At 44.4% G+C, this 18,583-nt stretch overlaps 1 protein-coding gene across 2 annotated transcripts in view; it reads right to left on the bottom strand.

Moving 5' to 3' along the window:
- BTBD7 (BTB domain containing 7) overlaps nt 1-18,583 on the bottom strand; it is a 95,104-nt gene that overhangs the window by 13,989 nt on the left and 62,532 nt on the right. Inside the window, exons 4-7 of one of the 2 annotated variants that reach the window (XM_055131015.1) lie at nt 10,472-10,680; nt 8,925-9,000; nt 6,360-6,520; nt 2,225-2,368 (exon numbers count right to left, since the gene is read on the bottom strand). In XM_055131015.1, coding sequence (XP_054986990.1) covers nt 2,225-2,368; nt 6,360-6,520; nt 8,925-9,000; nt 10,472-10,680 — 590 coding nt within the window. Of the gene's footprint in view, nt 1-2,224; nt 2,369-6,359; nt 6,521-8,924; nt 9,001-10,471; nt 10,681-18,583 lie in introns of those variants that run through there. The other variant, XR_008629179.1, reaches the window with a different exon arrangement.

The following is an 18,583-nucleotide window of genomic DNA, read 5'->3' as shown; positions in this document are numbered from 1 at the left end:
TGTTACCTGTCATCTACAAGTTGTTCACTCGAGTCATCCTGAATAGGCAGAACACTAGACAAAGGACAACCATGTGAGCAAGCTGGGTTCCAAAAAGGATTCAGCACGATCGACCATATCCACACGGTGACCAAGAGTTCAAGATGCTGCTCTGTCTATCGTTCATCGATTTAAAGAAAGCCTTTGGTTCTATTGAGACTGAAGCGGTCATCGAAGCCCTAGCCAAACAGGGCATTCAAACTCAGTACATCAAGATCCTCCTCGAGCTGTATTACGGATTCACCACCAGGATCTCACCATTCTACAAGGAAGTGAGCACTGACGTAAAGAGAGGGGGTTCGGCAGGGTGATACCATTTCACTGAAACTCTTCAGTGCCACCCTCAAGAATGTTATGTGATGACTGGAATGGGAAGGAATGGGAGTGAAGATAGATGGTTGGCAACTACACCACTTCCGCTTCGCTGATGACATCATTCTCCTAATGCCTAACATTAGCCAAGCGGCACAAATGCTGGCTGACTTCGACCTTGAGTGTGGGAAGGTCGGACTGCAGCTGAATCTCACCAAGATAATGTTCATGAAAAATGAACTAGTCCCTGAGGTTCCATTTGCTCTCAATGGAACAAACATCTCTGAATGCAGCAGCTATGTGTACCTGGGTCGAGAACTCAACATGACAAACGACCTGGCGCCAGAACTGCGCAGGAGGAGGAGAGCAGTGTGGAATGCCTTCAAGAGTGTCGAAGAAGTGGTTAAGAGGACGAAGAACCTCCGGATCCAGGCACATCTTTTTGACTTCAGCATTCTTCCTGCACTAACATACGCCTCAGAGACCTGGGCCCTATGCAAACTGGCTAAGAACGCTATTCGGGTATCCCAAAGAGGAATCGAAAGAGCTATGCTAGGAGTATCATGTTTCACTCAAGTGAGAAGGAATCCAGAGTTCTGATCTCCATCGACGGTCAAGAATCAGGGATGCTATCTTGTTTGCCAAGGTGTTGAAAATCAGATGGGCCAGACACGTAATGCGATTCAGAGATGACAGCTGGACTAGAGCTGTTACCGACTAGATTCCACGGGAAAGACCGCGTGACCGCCCACCAACAACATGGTCAGACTTCTTCGTCAAAACCTGAAAGAACGATTTGAGGCTCTTCCTGTTCCTGGAGTGAGCAGATAACATTGGGCTATACTAGCACGTAACAGGGACAAATGGAGACATTACTGGCACCCGCTCGAGCAAATCGAGGATCAAAGGGATGACAAGTGACAAGTGGCTGAAATGTTTGACACTTCCCCCCACTATCCCAAAGAAATAATCATTGCTTGAGAAGGTTTTTCAACTGAAGTATCTGAAATCTAGAGGAGGGCTGTAGAAGTACTCAGAAGTTGGCTTTCCACTTTGGAGAAACTCATGTTCTCTCTTGAGCACCTATCTTCTGTGTGTGTTTGTTTTTATCTCTTCCCTCCTCCTCCTTTCTCTCTCATAGTAAAGTTACAATAAAGCTGAGCACATGCAACGCTCGGACTCAATTCCCGACACGGCATGTTCCCCCCAGCGCTGCGAGGAGGCCCCGAGACAGAACAACAGATGGAAGAAACCTGTGCACCTGGGCATCACACGGGGCCCGGTGATGATCATGCTGAAGAGACCCTGGTCGCTGCAGGGTGTGGACTGGCTGACAGTGTGGCATGCTGGGGCGGGGTGGGGGCACACTGCAGTCAGGGCCACTTCAGTCTCCGGCATCCTTTTACTTTACAGAGAAAAGACAGAAAGGCCACAATCTTCTCTAGAATACCTTCCCTACCTTGAAAATTATGAAATCTGGAAGTCTTGGCAAGGTTAGGGATGAGGCGCAGTGGCAGGGCACGCGCCTTGGGTGAAGCCCTGGGTTTGACCCCGACACCACAAACACAAACAACAAAAGCAAAATTTTAGCAAAAACAAAGCAAAATTTTAGCAAAAAGAAATTCAACCATGTTAATAATCCGCAAGGCAACTAAAAGGAGAAAAATACAAAATGTGACTTAACACACTGCAAATGATAAAAACATGCTCCACAATTAGACTTCAGGAAACTATTCTCTTAAGTAGGCAAAGGAGAATTTACTGTCACTTTCCCTGTCACAGACATTTCGGTGACTTCCAAGTCTTTAAAGAACACACAGATCTGCTTACAGCCGTGGCAAACTTGCCCACTATGTTCAATACTTTCCATTACCTTTGCTTCTTCCACGTAAGGGGAGAACAGACGGGGGCGCACATAGATCCCAGCATTTTTTTGCCGTAACCAGGCATTTGACTTGCCGCCTTCTGTTGTAGGAAGCATATCTGATGGAGGAGTACTAATCAAGCCTCTTTTCATCTGAAAAAAGAAGTGGTTTTTAGATAAACTAGTGACCTGGGTAGCAGTTCAATACTGCCAAGATACATTTAACTATATGTGTAATAAAACAATGTTCAAACTTCACCACTTGAATAAAAAATTTAAAAAAAAAATTATATTTTGCTGTTTTTGCCACATCCGGCTATTCTCAAAACTTGCTCTTGCCTGTGCTCAGGGGTCACAACTGCAGTGCTCAGCAGACCCTATGAGCCAGGGGTCAAACTGGTCGGACTCTTGCAAAGTAAGCCCCTCACCTCCTGTACTTAAAATACATGCTAGCATTCAAGTGGGGCAAAGGAAGTGTCCTTTTAAAACTCAAGCAAAATGGGTGTTTGTCTTGTATCCTGTCAACGTGAAAAAAAATATTTTAGGAACTGTGAACTGTATGTGAGTTATAAAATACTTTAAATATTTTCTAGAGAATTCAACAATAAAAAGGCACTATGAGTCTCCATTTTTTTTTTCTCTATAAAGAGGTTTTTATTTTTAGTTTGGGTATACCCAGTGGTGCTCAGGGATCACTCCTGGCAGGGCTTGGGGCATCATATGAGATGCTAGGTAAGGAACACATGGTCGGCCATGTGCAAGGCAAATGCCCTACCTGCTGTACTATTGCTCTGGCCCTGAGGGTTTAAAAACAAACAAACAAACAAACAAACCAGTATTGAAAGTAATGAGTTAGACTAACTTTTGGAACTTCTTTATGTTTTTGGGCCATAGCCAGCTGTGCTCAGGGCTTACTCCTGGCAGAGAGTGTTGGACGATATGGATGGTGAGAATTAAACCTGAGTTGCCATATGAAAGGGAAGTGCCCTACCCACTGTGCTACTACTTCAGTTCCAGAGGTTTCCATTTCTAAGCCGGTGGTCATGATGGTCAAATGTTAGTGATGCAGATGTGATACTGAACACACACTAGGTGCATTATAGCTAACAGTCCTTACAGACGGACTGTGACTGAGGGCTTATGCGTTAGACAAGAAATTAAGAGAAAAATAGACATTTGCTAAACATCACTGTCACTGTCATCCCATTGTTCTTCGATTTACTCGAGCGGGCACCAGTAACGTCTCCATTCGTCCCAGCCCTGAGATTTTAGCAGCCTCTCTTTACTCATCTTTCCCAATGACTGGAGGAACTTTCAGGGTCAGGGGAATGAGACCTGTTATTGTTACTATTTTTGGCATACTGAATAAACCACAGGGAGCTTGTCCAGCTCTGCGTGCAGGCGGGATACTCGCAGTAGCTTGCTGGGCTCTCCAAAAGGCATATATATATATATATATATATATATATATATATATCTCAAACCAAAATTCTAATTATTTTTCTAAGCTAAATTCAGGGCTCAATTTGGTTTTGAATCCCAGGTTTTAAGCAAAATCAAATATTGTCCTTCACTATTACTGTTAAATACAACAAACATTTAAGACTTACACTAGTTACTTTAAGCTGCTATGATGGGGGGTGGGGGCAGGGACTGAAATCAGGTACATGCATGAAAGGCACACACTTTATTATGGAGTCAACTTGCCAGTCCCGCAAACTGATTTGTTTTTATGCCATGCCTGGTGGTTCTCAGGGGTTACTCCTGAACATACCTGGAACACATGCTCCTTGGGGCGCTCTGGAGACAATGTGGTGTTGAGCACGGAACCCAGACCGCCAGCATGCAGAGCATGCACAGGACCCTTGAACTAGCCCCCTGACCTTCCCCAAAGTCCTTCCTCTCTCCCGTCCTTCTATAATTAAGGCACGATAATTTACAGAGTTATTCATGACAGAGTTTCAGGCAAAGGCACCAGTGCCACCTTCTCTCCAAAAAGGGCCACCTTCCCTCCACCAAGTAGCTTTTAACTAATAAAACACTGGATATTATTTAGAAAAAAAAAAAAAATTCCCAACTCTCTCTATAACTATAATAATGTTGATATATTTCCTTAGTTGTTTCTCAAGTGAACGTCTACATATCTGAATTCTAGAACATACAGAGGACTTATTTTGTATCTCTTTTAGGGGAGGGATGGGGCAGGAGGCCTTGGGGCCCTCACGGGGGTTCTCCCGACGGCTGGTGGCTCAGTGCAAGGATGAGGTGCTGCTCTGGACCTGCTGTGTCAGGACTTCTCTGGCCACTCCTGTAGTGTTGGCGGCCTCTGGGGGATCCGGCAGTGCCTGGGATGGAAGCAGGCTCAGCCACACATACCTTCACTCCGCCCTGTCCCTCCACTATCTCTCCAGCCCCTGTATCCTTCCTTCCTCTCAGAAGTTATATTCTAGGGGTCAGACAGTCCAGTGGCAGGGCACTCGCCTTGCACGTGGCTGACTCCGTTTGATCCTGACACTCTAAATAGTCCCCTGAGCCCTGCCAGGAGTGATCCCTGAGTGCAGAGCCTGGAGTATGCCCTGAGCATTGCCATGTATGGCCTCAAAAATCAAAATAAATAAAAAAAAAATCTATTCTATCATTAGCACCTACTGTGCCACTACTATATATTAATCCTTTGTTGTTTTTGGGCCACACTCAGCAGTGCTCAGGGCTCGCTCCTGGCTGTAACTGGAGGACCATATAAGGCACGGAGGACTGAACTTGGCAAACTGTGCCTTAACTCCTGTACTACCTCCCCAGCCCAAGTGCTGCTCACCCCAGCACAATGCTCTGCAAACAGCTGCGCCATCATCCACTTTCATATACCTTGTTTTCAGACATTTAGGTTATTCCCAAATATTTTATGATAAAACTCCTAACGTACCAGCTAAGGTTTCCCCATGGACTAGTAGCATTACTTCAAAAATTGCTAATAGGTAAAAATGATAAATTACTGTTTTATTTTGCTTTCTTCGGTGTATGTGCTTAGAAGTGAGACCGAACATATTTTTCTAATCAGATTTCATAAATATTTAATTACTTTCTACTAGTTTTCTCATGTTTAATTTAATAATTTAATTATTTATCTAAGAGGGATTTTGTGCACAAGTGAAATGAAGCTTTAACATAAAACAAATCTTCCTATTCCACTCAACTGACTTGTGACTGGGTAATACTACATGCTCAATTTATCAACTCAGATTCTTTTCTTGACTATTTTCTTTCATATGTTATGCTAGCAAAACAAATTAAACATCAGCGTTTTAAATATATTTTGCATCCTGGAAGTATTATCCCTCCTTCTTTATGCTTTTTTTAGAGAATTAAGACTTTTTTTCAGATTTCAAATATTCCCTTTTTTGGGGAGTGGAGTGGGGGAATAGTGTGTGAGTTTGGGCCACACCCAGCTGGTTCTGTGCAACTTAAAAAAAACTTGAGAGATATTTAACATTTTAGCTATGAGCAAATTTTTGAAGAATTTATTTTTTCCTCAATCCAATAATATGAACAATTCTATCATTACTATTATTATTACTTATGGGGGCTGTTTGGGGATACACTCCACAGTGCTCAGGGCTTACTCCTGGCTCTACGCTTGGATAATTTCTGTTGGTGCCTGGGGGACCATCTGGGGTGCTGGGTATGAAAACTGGATGAGCAGCTTGCAAGTGCCCTGCCTTGCCGTACCATCTCTTTGGCCCTGAGGAAATTCTATTATTAAAGAAATTAACCTTTAATCATTCATCTTTTACATCAAAACCATCTCCCTCTCTTGTTCCCTGATTTATTTCTGTAAGCGTCACCAAAGGCAGTTCCTACCTTTTCTTTTTTGAATAAGGATGTGCCGACAAATGGCTGAATTCATTCCCCAGAAACTATCCTCATGCAAAACTAAGACTGGCAGTCACCCACTCAACTCTCAGGCACCAAAACATTGATCTGTGCCGTGTGCCAGCCACAGGCAGACATCTGTCACTGCCCTCATGGAATTTACCGACTCACACTGTTCTCCAAGAACTAGAAATCTTCTACAAGGATTCCAAAGGAGTGCCTGCATTCCCATGCACCTTCTGTTCAGGAAAGGGACACAGGCAGAGAGACTCACCGTGTCACTGAGGACTTCACTGTTGGTGGGTAAGATGTGCTCGATCCGCACGAAAGGCAGGATGGAGGAGAGGATCTCTCTCAGTTCTTCCATGTCCAGGTCTCGTCTTTTCACGCCTCTTTTGTTCACACTGTGAGCAGTACCACTCAGTAAGTTCGGTTCTAGACAGGAGACAGAAAATAAAGAGTCTCAGACAAAATCCAAATTTTCAGAGAAATCTTTTGTTTCCTCAACTACTTTCAGGAATGTAATTTTTACTTAAGAACATCTGTTTTTAAAAATGGTTACAAATAAATGCTCTTCAAGGATGAGAGCTTGATAGGGATGTTTATGGATAAATTTCTTGTGTGACACTTCTGCATTAAAAAAGTAACCACCCCCCCACCCCTACCACCTCGCCTCCCTCACACTCTAAGTTCACTGTCACTCTAAGTTCTAAGTTCATCCCATTGCTCATCGATTTGCTCGAGCAGGCACCAGGAACGTCTCCATTTTGAGATTTGTTACTTTTTTTTTTTTGCATATTGAATATGCCACGGGTAGCTTGCCAGGCTCTGCCGTTCAGGTCAGATACTCTCGGCAGCTTGCCAGGCTCTCCGAGAGGGGCAGAGGAATCGAACCCGGGTCAGCCGCGTGCAAGGCAAAAGCGATACTGCTGTGCTATCGCTCCAGCCCCACCCTAAGTTAAAGGAGAGAAAGAGATTCAGACTCTCTGGCCACATTTCTCAAAGCTTTTTCACTGCTGTCTCCGGACAGTAAGGGCACTGCAGGGCCACGCCGCCCAGCACGCTCACTGGGCCGTGAGATCTCCAACAGCAAGTCACCAAGCTGTGAACCATACAGTCCCTCTGGCAGATTTTAAATGTTTTTTATGAGGCCTCCTAAATTTTATACTATGAGAATGTTAATGAAAAGGGGCAAACCCTCGCCCTCTGCGTGTAATATATTCCCACTGTCCATAGTACAGTATTAGGAAGGGGTATTATAGTGAAAGGATTTATCTATAACCGACTTAGTGAAATTTTTTTCTTGAAATTTTTATCAAATGAAATCTGTATCAACTATGAATATAAATACCAGATTTCAAGCAAACACTGCATTGACAGAGTGGTAGTTCCCTTAAATCACATGATAGATAAAAAAAAAATGCTGTATCTGAGAAGGTAAGCTTCATTGGAGTCATTCAAAAATGAATTCGAAGTTTGTGGGGGAAAAGTTTGAATCCCTCCTGCCTTGCTATGATTTGTCTCTGCTTATACAAGGCAATACTTTAAAAAATTTTTTTCTCTTAAAGTGGTTGTATCCTGTTTTCAAATAAAATACTTTTGTTTTTTGAGTGGGGGAAGGCCACATCACATCTAGTGGTAGTTGGTGCAGGGTGAGTCCGGGGTTTTGACATGCAAAGCATGACCTCTGGGCCATCTCCCTGGCGCTCAAATAAACTCTTCACAGAATTTCCAAATATGTAAAGGGCCTCAGTAAAGAAGGTCACTGAAACAAAGGTGCAGAATGATCCTTTTATCTTTCTTCTCATCCTTCTGGAAAAGCTTCCCACTCAAACTAGACTAACAACTACTGTTTTAAGGAGAGTTTCTTCAACAATGCTCATTACATGGCAAAAACAAATACATTTCATCATCATCATCATCATCAACCTCACATCAATGAATACCTGTGTGAAGCAATAATTTTGTGGTGCCATGTACAATTAATTCTTGGTACCTGAAGTGGTTCCGTTCTATATAGTTGTTCTATATAGTTCGACTAAGTCAGTGGCAACTGGAACACTGAGCCAGGGGAAGCAGGGCTGGGTTCCTGACAGCTTCCGCTCACATTTTTGCTAACTGATTCCGACCTGACTATTTATGTGTGTCCGGTTCATGATGTTTTATTAATACATACTGCTAAACACTAACACTGAATTCATGACACTGTAACTCCTGCGTGAGTTTAGCTTATGTAATATACACACATACAAAGATGATATAGGAAGTTTTAAAGTTGTGGGGATGGAGACATATGAAGGGTGACTGCCTTGCCTGTGGCTGACCAGACTCAGTCCTTCTGAACTGAAGACATATGGTCTCCTGAGCCCCTCTAGGAGTGATCATTGAGTGCAGAGCCAGGAGGAAGCTCTAAGCACTGCCACGTAAGGTCCCAAAACAAAAACATGATTTTAAAGTTAGGAAGAAAAATTTTCTGATAACTCTCAAATTACTAAGCGATCTTCTGTACTAAATAATCTTAGACATTTAAGCAGTTCTTTGTCTTTTTTATTTTTAAACTGTTTTATTTTATTTTTTTGTGTCACAGCTGGTATGGCTAAGGGGTTACTTCTGGCTCTGCACTCAGGAATTGCTCCTGGAGGTACTCAAGGAACCATATAGGATGCTGAGGATTGAACCTGGGTCAGCTTCATGCAAGGCAGACACGCTACCCGCTGTACTATCGCTCCTGCACCCATTTAAACAGTTCTGTGTGAGTCAGTAAATGATCACCAGGATGCATCGTTTCAATATGCTTTTCAACAACACTTAGAAACAAATTTAATTTTTCTAAGCTTACCTCTGTCTGCTATTCTTCTCATCAACTGATGCTCACCCCATTTAATCAAATATTTAAGGATATCTTGTTCACTTGCCTATAATAAAAAATTTCATATTTATTGGTTAATTTCATTAGTGACTTTTTCTGTGTCAAAATGTAAATACAGTGTGCAACTTACCACATTTCATTCTTTACATAAACTGTCTGAAATGTCTGTTAAATCTGTTGTCTGTCAACCACAAATATAGCATTTGGTCTAGTAACTTCACTCTTTGTTGCAATTATGAATTTTTTATTCTTATATTCATCTTTTGAGTTTTTAAAAATTCTCTTTCCTTCACCTATATACATTTATTTTCTCCTACTGGAGGGCTTTTGTATAGTTGCCCTCAATCATTTTGGGGGACAAGATGGACATAAATAGAGTAAAAGTACAGTGATGCTGAGCTATTACTCTTCACCACAGGAACCCAAGAAAGACTAGTGGGGTCCCCTTATTCTCCCAGATGGGACTGTCACTGGCATGAAGGGTGCAGGGCCCCCCAAGCATGCTCCAGGACACAGCAATGTGCGCTTCATTTCTTTGTGCCTGATTTACACTCTTTGAGCATCTTTGTTGATTTATACTCTTCGAGCACATCGAGGTTGTGCTCCAAGTTTTTACTTTCTAAGAAGCACAAAGCTTCCATAATCTGAGAAAACTGACAAATCCTAACGCCCATAATCACAAAGTTAATGAACACAGATTCTAAGTAAAACAGATCTGATAATGACAGCATTTGTAGCAAAATCAAAGCCACGCATGAAAGAAAAGCCTAGATGCTAATTGTTGTTTAAGTGTAAACTGCACTTCCAAGTGAGAGTGTTTTACGATTTTTCTAGAACAAATGCAAAGTAGGAAATGGCTCAATGGGCCCTTAAATTACTCAAACTTCTGTACAGCAGAGTTCATACAACCTAACACAAAAACCAAAAACCCACCAACCCCCACAAAACAGATGCACTAAACGTGAACATATTGTACCTGAAAGTATTTTTTTAAAATATTTTAGATCTTAGATCTATTGTTGGATCAGACTAATATACAAGTCAAGGGCAGAAGAACTGGGAAATACTTCTGGTTAGCAATCAGTTGAAAACATTGACCTTTGGCAGGACACATAAATGAGCTTTTCGTAAGCACTTGGGCAGATCAGAAATTGGACATTATACTTACTTTGTTACTATGTACAGTCTAAGTATCTGATACTCCAGCAAATATAAGAGATCACTAGGGCAAACCTACTATGAATGGAAGCCACGGAGACCCCGGCTGCGATACACCTCTGACCTTGCGTACACACCCTTTTGGTGCAGCTGATTAGGACCAGATTTCGTCCCAAGGTTGAGTCACAGCAGCACTAGCACCCCAGGGGCCCACGGATCAGAGACTGGGGTTGACAGATCTGGAGGGGTTATTTCCTGGACAGGGGGATCTCCCTATGTGGGGGCGGTCACAGAATACAGATGGAGTTCCTGGAGCACACATGAATGACAATGAATGGGAGAGATGTATAAATGATTACCTGTAGGTAGTCAGACTGGATAGCAGTAAGCAGATGGTCTTTGCTGAGTTCATAAAAAACATCCGAAGTCATGACCTGGGAAAATTCCTCACAGAGGAAATGTAAAGCTTGTCGGTGTACCCACTTAGAGCCATATGGATGAGAGCTCCACTTGAGGATGGCAATTAAGGTATCTAATGAGATGCTCTCAGCAATGATATCCTCACAGCCTAAAAGAGAAGGCAAATACTTCTTGAGATTAATCATGAATATCACTTACTAAACAGTCTGCGTTTGGCACTATACGTAAAAGTGGTCATAGCAAAAAGGAACTGAAGGAGAGAAATAAAATCTCATGGAAATCACCAAGATTTGGTGGGATGGGGTAACGACAGGCTGGGGCATCTACAGGAAATCTGCTGTCCAGAAACAGGTCACAGAACAAAGGCAAAGAATCCTCACAGCTGCTTCAGAAAATCAGTATTCAGGTGCTAACCCAACAATGAGAACACCATGGTGGAGAGCACTGGAGATAGGGGAAAAGAGCGGGGAATTGCTGCCGTGGGACCTGGGGGGCCTGGTCAGTCGGAGGAAGGCTCTGGAGAGCCCTTCGCTGAGAAGAGATTTGGTGGTGGCGAAGAGGCCAGGGGTGAGGCAGGCACTAGGAGGACGCATGTTCCTGGCATCTTTCCCAGAACAAACAACACTTTACATTGTTGTCAGTGCGAGTCCTGGGATACAGACAAAATCGCAGCTTTATGCTAATTTCAGACTTCAGCAGACCACAAAGCTATCAGGAACCTAAGTGAAAAAAGACCTGGATTCGAGAGAAAGGAATGAAGGCACTGCACTCAGGAGCTCAAAGAGGAAGAAAAGCCGATAGCTCTTTTCCTCAGGAAAGATCATTTAAAAATAAGATAAAACAAGTGAAATCTGAGAAGAGACTGTGGAAAGGGAAGTAGTTACAACTAGACAGAAATTCTTTATGGCTACATTCACCATAATACAAAGCATTAGCCAGAGAAAAACTAAAATGGCATTTAAACACTATGGCCACCAACAAAAGCATGGCCGAATGAGCTGCTTTCCGGTTAGCTCAGTGCTTTGCTGGACTTAGTCCCCCGAAAATGACATCAATAAACGCCAGGGTTTCCGAAATCCAATGTCACTGTGAAACATCGAATGTGCAATGAGAAAGGGGCTGAATCTCATCTTGAGGTAGAGGAGATTGGGGGGGTGGGGCATGGTGGGGCGGGTGGTGAATGAAGAATCTGGGAGAAAGAATACTCCTTCCTGTTCTGGCCATGGTACCAGAAAAGGAGACAACCTCTGAGAATTGTGTCACTTGACTTCTGTTTCGCATTCAACCTAGTAAGTCCTGGCACCCACACTGTACTTCCTAAGACAGGGCCTGCTGGCCTGTCACCAGCCCTTTCTTGCAGACAGCAGGTGCTAAATAAAAATGTGGGAAGTGCATAACTGAGATCTCCAAAAAGACTGAGAGGAACGATGGCCGGGGTTAACAGTCATTTGGAAGCAGTACTGATGGACTCAGGGGCTCGGGGGTGCAGTGGGGTGTCTCTCTGCCAGGGTTACCAAGAACTTGATGAAAACGTGGAAAATACATTTCACAATCCCCAGATGAGCTACAATTAGGAAACAGCAAACATACCAGATAGCAGAACCCTAGCTGGCTCAAAATAAAGGTGAAATTTAACTAGGAAAATTAGGAAGCGCAACATTTAGATGAATGGAAACTTCACAGAGGACAGGGAGCATTTTGTCATCTGGAACTACCATCTATTAAATGAGATAGCTGCTGTTCCCCCCCCCCCCCCCAAGTGAACAGACAACAGAATGTGACAAGGCTTAGGAAAGCACAGGCGTGTCAGATTATAAACAGAGTCCTGATCAAGAATCCTGCTACAGTGCTCTTCTGTGGGGTGCTCTGTCTTGTCCTGCTCCAGGGCCTATGTTTTGGATGGGACATGCATGAAACTTCAAAATTCTCTGAGGGTCAAAGAACAGCAGAGAACGTAAGACCTGTCACCGGAAACAAGATTACTCGGCTAGTGCTGGAGAGACCAGGCGGCGTATGAGCCTTATTTAAAGTCTGACGAACCTTCCTAAACGAGAGGAGAAAGACGGATTGCTCCGCTGTTTCAGGAGCAGGTACTGGAAAACTGGGATTAAAGGGAGATTCTGACTCTCTATGAAGGAATTTCTAACAAGAGGGATTGTTCTTCTGTCCTTAAAAACAGAGTCTGGGAAAATGTGGGCGTGGAGACTGGCTCATGCCATTGGGCACCGAGTATGACACTGCATATGAACCCAAGGTTAGACAACAGCCAAGAGAGCATAAATGGTCACTTTTCAAGAAAAATGGCAAACAGTAATGTACTCTAAGAATTATACAAGGAACACTGAGACCATCATAAAGAGATTGGCAAGGACACCCCAGCGTAGGACTATGTGCTAATGAGAAGTGGGGGACATGAGAGTAGAAACGATGCTCTGGGTTTGATGATGCACCTTAAACGCCAGCCTGAAGACAGGTGAGGATCCAGTGGAGAAAACGAGTTTGCCTTTTTGGCCCGTTTTCAGAGGCGCTGGAGTAAAGCAGAGCAGACTGTCAGTCAGGCCCAGATGGCACTCTGATAGGTGTGATCGGGAGCAAAGGCGGGGAACTCTGGAGAGAGGGCAGCTACTTCAAAGGAGGGTCTACAGTCCTTCTAAACGAGCACACCAGCAGGGGAACAGAAAGAATGAACCCCCAACATCATCTATTTAAACATTTGAAATGCAGAAAAATGAGACATGGTAAGAAAAAAGGGGTTCTGCAATCAGACCCACGGGCCCTGAAATCCCTGTCTGGCTACTGAGTGGCAGTCACACTGGGCAAGTCACTTAACCTCCAGCCTGCAATGTTGCCATCTGTAAAATGGGACTGACATTTCAGTGAGATTCTACCCCGGGCACTTCATTTGCTCCAGCATCTTGGAGGACCTACTTGCCAAGGGCAGAGAGCAGAGAGCACCCCCAGCTCTTTTCTCGTGCCCTTCCCACACCCCCACCCTAGAGCCTCGCCTGCCTGTGTGAGGTCAGGACTTCCCAGCCTGCAGGGCTGAGTTCAAGTCCTCTCCTGACTGCCATACTGGCTCCTGCACCTTCTCACTGCATAGGGATGGACAGTGGTGGAGGGCCTGGGCCGTGAAAACCGGAACGTTAATACTATTGTAACCTGCACTACAGTAAAGACTTAAAACAAAAACAACCACAAGAATAATCCGAAACATAAAAACCCTTCTCACTTCAGAGTCCCAGATGACATCTTAAACCTAAGACAATTAGTTTCCTCTGAGAAATCCAGCCCCCCCCCACTTCTTCTGTTTTGTGGGGAGAAGTTTGGGTCACACCTGGCAACGCTCAGGGCTTACTCTTGGTTCTGTGACTCCTGGCATCACTCCTGGCAGGGCTTGGAGCCATACGGGGTGCCAGGGATGGGATACATATGCACCGTAACTCCGGTACTGTATCTGGCCCACACCCCTTTTCTTAATCCTTGTTATTGACTCAATCAGCGCAACTTAAAAACACTGATGAGGGGAAAGATTCTACAGGGGTTAAGGCCCTTGTTTTGACAGCAGGTGGTTCCAGTTCAATTCCCAGCTCACACACAATCTCCAAGCACCACCAGGAGTGACCCCTGAGCACAGAGCCAGAAGCCCCAAATAGCACTGATTATGGCCTCAGCAGCTCCCTTTACCTTTGTGAGTGCAACTGCTTTTTGTCATGAACTCTGTATTTGAGGGACTGAAGGCAGTTCAGGCTCTATGGGGGTGGGAAGGAGAGATGACCGGGCCACACTCAGCGGTGCTGAGGGATCACACTTGGCAGGTGCAGGGGATGATGTGTGGTGCTAGGACTCAATCCTGGACCAGCAGTGCGCAAGGCAAGTGCCTTATCTACTGCTGCTTCTCTCTGGCCCCTCACTCTATTCATTTTTGTGTTTGGGTGGTGCTCAGGGGACCATATGCAGTGCCAGGGGTCTAGCCTGGGTTGACATTGTGCAAGGCAAGCACCCTACCTGCTGTACTAGCTCTCTGGCCCTTCTACTTTATTTAATACTCATTCCCACCACTCCATCTTTACCACCTGTTGCAGAATTTGGTTCTTTTTCATATAATTTTTCTATCTCTCTCCTTGCCAATCTGGTCTCCATCCTGTTGCTAGGATGATCTTTTAAAAATGTAAATTATGGGGCTGGAGCAATTATCTAGCAGGTGGGTGCTAGCCTTGCACAAGGTTGACCCTGGTTCATCCCCAGTCTCCACAGTCCACCTAGAGTGCTCCCTGAGTGCAGAGCCAGGAACATGCCCTCACACAGCCATGTGTGGCCCCAAAATAAAACAAAGTAAATTATGTATGCCTCAATAACTATCCAACAGCTTACAAATGACATCAAGATTAAAAAAAAAAATCTAAACTACATGAGCTTGATGATCTGGACGTGACAGTCTGTCAGTCCGCAGGCCTGTTCACAGACCACAACACCGCAACATCATCACATGGTGATGCATGTGGCATTCCCTACAGCTCCCCTCTCATACTGCCATGGTTTTATAACTGACACTTCATCTTTTTTTTCTTTTTTGGGTCACACCCAGCGATGCACAGGGGTTACTCCTGGCTCTGCACTCAGGAATTACCCTTGGCAGTGCTCAGGGGAACATATGGGATGCTGGGAATTGAACCCGGGTCAGCCGCGTGCAAGGCAAAAACGCCCTCCCCGCTGTGCTATTGCTCCAGCCCCCACTTCAGCTTTTTTGAGAAGTTCTTAATTCTCCTTAACTCTACATCTTTTGGGGTTCCTCCTCCCATCTCTGGGATGTTGGGGGGGGCATACCTGGCCATGCTCTGTATTCAGGGATTATCCCCAGCGATGCTTGGGTGCTGGGAATCAAACTGGGTTGGGTGCATGCAAGTCCAGCACCCAACCTGCTGTACTATCGCTCTGGTGTCTCGGCATCTTGCAGGATCATCTGCAACACTGCCTCTTTCCTGAGGCTCCCCAAAGCCTCCCTACATTCTTCCATGGCGGTCTATGCTTCTAAAGACACGAAGCTCTCATACTTGCCCTCCTTCTGACAGACTTGTTTAAATTCTCTGCCACTGAGCGCATTTTCCAGATAGAGACTTTGACTCTACATTGCTACTGAGTAGTGCTCAGGAAAGTCAAGCATAATTAGCATTTTTGGAAACTTATGTACCAAGCTCTGTGCTTAGAATATATATAGTTTTAGCACTTTTTGTGAAGGTGGTATTGCTATTACCATTTATAAATAAGAAAGCTAAGACCTACAAAGACTAACCTGCCCAAGACCATGCAGATAGAAGCCAAGTCACACTTCACATACCTTCTCACCCGTCCAAAAAAAAATCTCTCCTCACTTAAGATTTCTAATCAGTGCTCATTAACACTGCTTCACTGAGAACCAACTTTCTTGTGAAGAGAAAAGCATCTTATAAATATACTAAATTGATGATACTGACTCACACATAAAAATGAGAATTAGAAAAAGAACAGAATCTTGCAAGATACAAAGATAAGCTCTTATTTGGGGGAGGGGGATCCATACCTCAGAATTGAACCCGGGGCTCCTGCATGCAAAGCCTGGACTACAGTGTACACCTGATCTCTCACAGTCAGTTGTGGTTTGACTAACACAAACAGCAGTACCCGTTTGATAATGTGCTAAGCAAGCTCCCTGGCCTTTGATCTCCCCCCCTTTTTTTGAAATGTTCACGGTAAGTGTCTTACTTCCTGCAGCCTCTCTCCAGCCTCCCAAATATTCATTTAATTTTTTGCTTTTGGGCCACACTTGGCAGGGCTCAGAGATCACTCCTGGTGGGCATCAGGGTATCACATGTGGTGTTGCAGATGAAACCGGGGTGGGCTGTCTGGAGGCCAGTAAGCCCTGTCCATCTCCAGGCTGGCCCGGGTGCGAGGCCATGCAGAGCGGTGCTCAGCTCTCGAGATGCGTGGGGGCCCTTCCAGGCAGTGCTCAGAGGGGACCATGTGGTGCTGGGGTCAAATTTAGAGCATTTCTCGTGGAAAGCATCTTTACTTCACCGTCTGAGCCACATCCCTCTCCTCTTGAAGATATATTTTTAACAAGCTTGATCTAATGTTATGAAAATTCAAATCTCCCAACTGAAGGATTTCAGTGAGTCATTTGTCAAGGTTATCAATAATGGAATAAAAATGTAAACATAGCAGTAAACAAGGCCAAAGAGACGCTGGCAGGGAGGAGCCAGCAAGTGAGACACATAGAGGCTTGTGTCTTGGTTATTTCCTTGGTAAATTTTGCAACAGTCTTGTAGGCCGAAAGGCAATAGTAGCATTCTTCTATGTGGTGGGATTCTGGGTGACAAGTGACAGCAGTCTAAATCCCCCAAAAGCAATGTACTAGCCAGAAGACCCACGTAGGGAAGGCACAGGCATCCATTTCTTCTAAGTAGGATGTCATATTGGACTTCAGCTCTTCCCAAACTGTCTACAGTCAAGAAAGTTCTTTTTTTTTTTTTTTTTGCTTTTTGGGTCACACCCAGCAGCGCACAGGGGTTACTCCTGGCTCTGCACTCAGGAATCACTCCTGGCAGTGCTGGGGGACCATATGGGATGCTGGGAATCGAACCCGGGTCAGCTGCGTGCAAGGCAAACACACTACCCACTGTACTATCGCTCCAGCCCTGCTTTAAAAAATTTTTAATGTCATGAACCAGAATGAGGTCAAAAGCACTAAAAATGCAACTCAAGAAACTGTGATAATGAAAAATTGCTGCAAGTTTCTAAATGCTTACTCTCAAGCTGTGCTTAGCTCACAAAGCTACTTTGGTTTTTTGGTTTGTTTTCTGGGCCACCCCTGGCACTGCTTGGTGGGGACCATGTGGTGCTGGGTTGATCAAACCAGGGTCAACTGCATGCAAGGCATGTGCCATAACTCCTACATTATCTCTCTAGTCCTGTAGATCCCTTTGAATAAAACTCTTTTGTCTAGAATTCCTTTTCTTTTGCCAGTTTCCAGATACATAAAAGTCAAATTTGCTTCTTCCAATATAATAGTACTTTTGAGGTTCCAAAACTCTTTGGATATGCTGAGTTTATAAAGTTCATTTCCTAACTGATAAAATATCAAGTACTCCACATTTCATTTAAAAAAAAAAAAGAAAGAAAGAAAATCTACCACGGGCCAGATCAATAGGGTGGTAGGGTGTTTGCTTTGTACATGACCCAGCCTGGTTCTATCCCTGATGGCCCTCGGAGTGATTCCTGAGCAGAGCCAGGTGTAAGCCCTCAGCACCACTGGCTGTGGCCCCCAAACAAAAACAAACCAAAAAAGACACACAATGACACATCTGGGATGAGAGTTTAGACTATCATCTTGACCAGGGTTTTCCAAACGTATTTGGCCTACTTCCCCTTTCAGGGTGGGGGAAAGTGAGAGGCCACTCAGCCTCTCCTCCTCCCCGTAAACCTTTAAAATTTTAAAGTGAACAGAAAGCATCCACCAGTTGTACCCAAGGCTCTGACCACTCTCCTGGTTGATTTCAGCAGCCCTGGAGAGGGGTGGTGCTGCTCCCACTGGAAAGCACTGATCTGGACCCTCAGACTCAGATACCGGGGAGACTTATGCAGACACTCATCCCAGCGGCCCTCTGCTCCTGTCCAGCATGGCAACACAGGGTACTGCCCCGCCCCAATAGTCAAAGGCCTGGTTATGATATCAGCTTTGACCTATTAAGTACCAGTGGATGCGGAGAGACAAAGGTCTCCAAAAGTACTTTTGGGTACTGGACTTACTTGCCTGATTATATAAACTTGATGAACTCACGTAAGCTTTCACTAACAATTTCCTTGTAACAAGACATATCATGGCTCAAAGACGTTCACACACTCTGCTTGGGTAGCAGACTGTCAGCAATGCTGCTGCAAGGCTGAAAGATAGTCGACTTTTTATCTTTCTTTTTGTCTGCGTGAAAATCATTTTACAGACTCTCATCACCCAAGTGCTGGATTCTTCTATTCTCTAATTATTTGAGACAAAAAGGTTCTTTCCAATAATTTGAGCT

The sequence above is a fragment of the Sorex araneus genome, chromosome 3 (genome assembly GCF_027595985.1).
Source record: "Sorex araneus isolate mSorAra2 chromosome 3, mSorAra2.pri, whole genome shotgun sequence".
Classification (NCBI taxonomy): Eukaryota; Metazoa; Chordata; class Mammalia; order Eulipotyphla; family Soricidae; genus Sorex; species Sorex araneus.
Note: the sequence above shows the minus strand (reverse complement) of the source record. Positions and strands in the feature narration are given on the sequence as shown.